The 6,242-nt window shown below is 34.6% G+C and overlaps 1 protein-coding gene across 2 annotated transcripts; it reads left to right on the forward strand.

Annotated features, from left to right (window-relative positions):
* Positions 1–3,634: 3,634 nt before the first annotated feature.
* Positions 3,635–6,242, forward strand: LOC145053537 (uncharacterized). 2 transcript variants are annotated; one of them, XM_079001599.1, is made up of 9 exons: positions 3,635–3,783; positions 3,913–4,027; positions 4,491–4,615; positions 4,755–4,792; positions 4,904–5,014; positions 5,178–5,257; positions 5,384–5,420; positions 5,502–5,543; positions 5,772–6,242. In XM_079001599.1, exons 2-9 carry the CDS (start codon positions 3,923–3,925, stop codon positions 5,840–5,842), a joined length of 609 nt encoding a protein of 202 aa, XP_078857725.1. In that variant the 5' UTR covers positions 3,635–3,783; positions 3,913–3,922; the 3' UTR covers positions 5,843–6,242. The 2 variants fall into 2 exon arrangements, with proteins under 2 accessions (XP_078857725.1, XP_078857724.1); XM_079001598.1 differs by lacking the exon at positions 3,635–3,783 and having other exon boundaries at positions 3,790–4,027.

Raw genomic sequence — 6,242 nt, forward strand, 5'->3', positions numbered from 1 at the left:
AGTATAGATTCCAAATCTATTATATCATCTAATTCTCCTAGGCTACATGGCATCACATATCAGATCGATCTATCGTGTAATTCCTGAAAGTATCCCTAGCCTCATCCTAGCATGCAAGCATTCATATCATATAACATATCAACATGTACGAGTATTATGGGAATCACTTACTTGAGCACGACTAATTTCACGCACTACACTCCCTTTTTCTTTATAAAAGTCTTTTTATAAATTTATTTTTCTTTTAAAAGATTACCAACTCCTCTGTTTGAGTTCAATCACACCCAAGAGTGTGTCCGAATCTCTTAAACCAAGGCTCTGATACCAACTTGTAACATCCTAAAAATTATAAGGTAAAATTTTCATTTTTAAATTCAACCATAAACACCATTTATTCTTTTTAATCATTCAAAAGTATATCAGAGTACAATAGTTATCAGAGTACAATCTTCAAAATCATAAAGTTATAAAATATGGGTGGATGTGCTGCGATCAAGTCGGGCCCTTTTCTTTCGAACCGGAAGCACCTGAAACCATAACCATAAAACTGTAAGCACATAGCTTAGTGAGTTCCCCAAAATACGACATACCATACATATTATTGGGCCTAGCCCTCATTTTGGGCCCAACCCACCACAATAGGCCTATCTCGCCATACAATGGGCCTAGCCTAACATAAAATGCAAGAGTTGTAGAGACAGTTAGCAGTCAACATAACATACATTGGGCCTAGCCCTTCCTGATCCATGTGCCTATCCCATCATATAATGGGCCTAGCCCATCATACAATGGGTTTAGCCCAACATAACATGAAAGAGTCACAAAGACAACTAACATATAACAGATCCTAGTGGGCCGACATTGGTGCTTTCGACCCATGGGTACAATGAGGAGAGCCACTTCAATTCGAGATAACCAAAGACACGCGATGCTGCTACTGAAATCCCCACACCGAACATAACTAAATTATCCCTAATCAATAACTAAGGTAATTTTCCAAAATCCAAGGTCCAATCCATATTCTATCCTTCTAATGGGTAAAAGACCATTTTATGCTTCCTATATCCGACCTAACAACTCATGGACCAACTCCCAAAAGACCCAAGGTACAACTCACCGATGCATCTCAAGAGTACGACCTGCATACCAAACTTGTATGCCCTATGTACTGCTCACCGATGCATAAGGTACAACTCACTAAAGCCTGAAAATGGGGACTCCATGCATTACGTTGAGCGTATGCATACGTACGCCCAACGTACTCACAAGACGACCAAAACTTACCTTAAGCACTTAATACATAAGACCAACACGTCAACTTAGATCTAACCTCTAAATAAGCTCTTAATTCATAAAGTTGCCAACTTTACGCCTTGCATATCTTAATGGGACCCAAAACCCGTTTTCATCCATCTAAACCCATAATATGAACACTAACTTTAGCATGGTTCATCCAAACCCATCAAGATGACATTTTATGCACCAAAAACCTTAGAAATGCTAAGATCTATCATTCTAAGTTCCTAGAGTAGCTCATACTCACAACGATGACTCTAGGCACCATAAAAACCCAAAACAAGCCCTAGACTAGATCTAACACATAGAGTCATCAAGTTAAAAGCTTTATACCTCCTGGAAGTTGATGAAGATGATTAGAGCTTGGACCCACAAGCTGAAAGCCACACAATGCTTCTTATAATATCTCCTTCTTCTCCAAAGCACACCAAAAATCATACCAAGGCTTGAAATTCACACAAGAGAGGCTAGGGTTTCGAACTTAAGGTTAAATGGGATAGAGGCTGATCATAAGAGGGATTGAGAATGAGTTAAGGCCTTTAAATATGGTCCAAGACCCTAAATTAGCGTTTGAGACTGAGTCATGTACTCCCAACGTAAATCTGGTACGCCCAATGCACGCAAAGAAGCCTTTGCGATTACTCCACCCAAGTACGCCTAACGTACTCAACAAGCCCCAACCAATCTATCTTCCGATGGCCATAACTTTTTGCGTTCCAACTGTGTTTTCGATGATCTTTATATGCATAGAAAGGTAATGAGAAGCTATACAATCCTATCAACTCACCTTTGCCTTAAAACCTTCCAAGCTTAAATCCTAAATTCATGAAAGACACATACTAGCAATTATTATACCCGAAGCACAAATTGAACTCTTGGTTCATCCAATATACATTACTCACATCCAAATAGGTCTAAACCTCCCTTTCCCTAAGGACCGAAGTCTTATGATAGTTGATCTTCGGGTCACGGCCCCGAATTATGAAACGATTCGAAATAGGGTGTTACATGATTATTGCAACGAAAGACTTAAAAAACTCTTATGTGTTCATGCAACCTATAAGGATCTCAGTTTCATTCTATTATTGCAACTACTATAGTAATGAAAAATAATTACATACATATTTTGAAACTAGAGATCTCCTTGCTTGAGATGTTGTTCTTTAAAGTTTCTTGGATGAGAGAAACCAAAATAGAATCCTTCTAGTGATATCACACCCAAGAACACCAAAGAACAAAATGACAAAACCATAGGAGAAGGGAGGCTAGGAAAGAAACTTCCACTAACCCTAGAAGGGTTATTAATTTCATTTAGTGAGAAGAAAGGAAAATGGGAGCAAAATTTTGGAGTTATTAGCACCTACTGTTTGATCCTTAACTCCCTATTTATAGGTTCTTAGTTTCTTAGTCCCAAAGCAACTCAAAAAAACCTGATATGACTGATCCTTTAAAATCGTCCCTTATCCTTAAGGGTTATGGAATGTTCCAATTAATTAAACATTTTAATTAAATAACAATCAACCCTTATAATTAATTAATTCCAAAAATAGTTTCTAATTAATTTATTAAAACAATGACAAATTAATAAACTAATTTCTCAATTCTCATATATATTTTTTGTCTTTTTATTACTCAAATTACGATGACAACCCAAAAGGATCTCGTTATTATTAGAAATATTACCAATAGTTAATGACACAATCTTTTCAACACTTGCTTCTTTTATAATTCATCCTTCCAAACACCATAAATTGCTTAAAATTTGTCCATGATTGCCCCTTATTTCCCTCTGGATTTTGATTATCTCTTCCAAACGAGAGAACTCTTAAGTTTATATACACCTTAACTATTATTTTAATGAAAATTCTTATTCTCACATATTTTTTTTTTCTAAAATCTTCCTAATGTTTATCAATATGGTATTGGCAATCTAATTAGTCCTTTAAGTTTTCTATAGTTGTCAGTTGTGGTCCTACAACCTCAGAAGCTTACACATAGACCACTAGTTTAATTGGAAAGTAACTAGTAACTTCATATTAGAATAATCACTCCCCATTTAAAGATGGGTTACTAGAGAAGAATATGGAAGGGAAACTGTAATTTAGGGGTGGTTAATGCGATATATGGGTAATTATCTTGAATAGGTGGTAATGCATGCTATGAGAAAGAGAGATAGATAGAAAATAAAAGACATAAATACCCTCGTCAACAATGCACGATGGGGAATTTAACAAGACTTTTAGGTGGTTGTTTGGTTGGGGCTTTCAACTACCTCAACTACCTTTGCAAGTTGAAATTTTTTGGACTTGTGCCAAAAAAAACCACAAATTACAAGGACTATTTTTGCAGTTTATTTTTTTTTCGTAGAGTCCCAAATTTACTGCTAGATTCATTCGTTAGGGTTATCCAGATGGGGTTGGCCGGTTGGGAGTTAACGCCTTAACGGACCGGTACCGGGAAATATAAACCGTGAACCAAACAACGAAAGTAAGTAACCAGTAAACAAACAAACATGAGCCGGCTCGTTTTCACTACCATTACCACTAAATCCTTCTTAAAATTGCCTCCATCTTCATCTTCCTTTCATTTCAAAATTTTCAAATCTTCTTCCTTTAGGGTTTGCAGGATGGCATCCGACTCATCATCATCATCATCATCATCATCATCATCATCAGCAGTACCTTCTCCTTCGTCCGCCATCGATTTCTTGTCTCTCTGCCATCGCCTAAAGGTATTATCATGTATCCAACTTAAGTGAATGTGAATCGTGTACGAATCGAACCCTGCATTCTCCATTTTCGTTTTCAGATCGATAATCGTGCAAAATCTCGATATGAAGATGTTTTGTTTTTTTAACCCAGCTTACATCCATATCATCCTTCTCACCTTCTGTACCGTTTTACTTATGTCCTTTTTACGCCTCAATATAACATTCTATGGGCAAGATCATGTCAATTCTGTTCTTATACTGTCGTAGCTTTGTGGAACCAAACACTGAATCCGTAATATTTAAAGATAGGGTTTTGGATTTCTAATTAAACGCTGTCTGTATCAGCCGATGGTGATTGATAACTGACGTATATATCAAAAAGTTTACGTAGCTCTTCTCAATGATTCCATTTGAGTTTAGATTGGACTTTGTTCCTTTCCAAATTTGGTTATTGGTATCTTGATTTGCAATTTCCTTTTTGCAGTCAACCAAAAGAGCAGGATGGGTGAAAAGAGACATTAAGGGCCCTGAATCTATTGCAGATCACATGTACAGGATGGGATTAATGGCTCTCATTGCTTCTGATACTCCTGGAGTCAACAGGGACAAGTTAGTTTCTTTCTTGTTAGATGAATAATGAATATTGATATCATATCATGCATTGCTTGAAATCATGTCAACATCATAAATGGTGTTAAACTGTTATGGGCTTATGGCTAATTCTAATCTTCTTGCTTTCATCTTCCAGGTGTATAAAAATGGCAATTGTGCATGATATTGCAGAAGGTACTATATATTATCCCAAAATCTATTTACATTGTCTTCTTTATTGCTTCAATTTTCAGTAACTTATACCCTTCAGATTCTTTTCTCTTACTTTCTCTGTTACTTTGATAGCCATTGTTGGTGACATCACTCCATCAGATGGAATCCCAAAGCTTGAAAAGAGTAGGAGAGAGAAAGAAGCATTAGACCAAATGTGCAAACTTCTTGGTGGAGGCCCACGAGGTAAATACACTCTTACATGATGCAAGAAATAGCAATCTACTTTCCTTTATTAGTTCATTATATCATTTTCTTTTCATTTCTTCTTATTATAAATACAATGCTGCAATAAAAATATAAATTAAAGTACAATACTTTAATTATTAGATTTCTTTTTATATTACAGCTGAAGAGATACACGAGTTATGGATGGAATATGAAGAAAATTCCACAAATGAAGCTAAAGTTGTTAAGGACTTTGATAAGGTATTGAATCATATATGTAATATAGAGGGGATAGTTATTTATTTTATTTATTTTTTATTCTGTTGTGTGTGTATTATTATTATTAATATTATTATATTAACTGATTTTGGTTTTTTATGCATTCAGATTGAGATGATACTTCAAGCTCTGGAATATGAAAAGGGTAAGTATTTCTGGATGAGGGTGTTTTTGGTATTATTTGAAATAATATTGCAGAGGTGATTAAGTTTTATTTTTTATGCAGAACAAGATAAAGATTTGGAAGAATTTTTTCAGTCTACAGCAGGTAAGAGACTTTTCATTATCTTTATTATAAATTACTGATTTTTATATTAATATATTCTCTATAACTAAATTACAAGATTTGAATTACTGGGATATAATTATATCATGAAATCTTTCTCTTATTATGCACATTAAAAGAAGGAAAAATAAATGAGAGTAAATGACCATTTTACCCTTCATTAAGTCAAAAATTACTTAGAAGAATAATTTATTTATTTATTGTATGCAGGCAAGTTTCAGACTGATCTTGGTAAAGCTTGGGCTTCAGAGATAGCATCAAGAAGGAAAAAACAAGACTAGATTTTTCACAATTCTTTTTTGTTGTTTTTTTTAATGGATTCAAATTATTAAGATTTTGGTTTAAAAAATGTCTTCTTTTTGAATTGAAATAAATAAAAGATACTTTGATAGGAACCAAAATATTTAGACCTAGAGAATATTGGTAGGTTGACATGATTCATTGTTAGTCGATGTCTTAAACCATAAAATTTAGTATTTATATTCTAGGGGTATTTTGGTCATTTTTAGTAATGTACTTTAAATCTTATAGGCAGTGACTGAGGAGGACAACTTATGGAAGTAAGAGTGATTGTGGGAAGCTAGAAGTTGATGTGAGTTATTAGGAACATGCATCAACTATCTTATTTTGAATCTTTATGATTTTACCTTAAATGATATTACTTACTACTTGTTTGCTATA

The sequence above is a fragment of the Lactuca serriola genome, chromosome 5, assembly GCF_051521515.1.
Source record: "Lactuca serriola cultivar US96UC23 chromosome 5, Lser_US96UC23_V15, whole genome shotgun sequence".
Taxonomy (NCBI): Eukaryota; Viridiplantae; Streptophyta; class Magnoliopsida; order Asterales; family Asteraceae; genus Lactuca; species Lactuca serriola.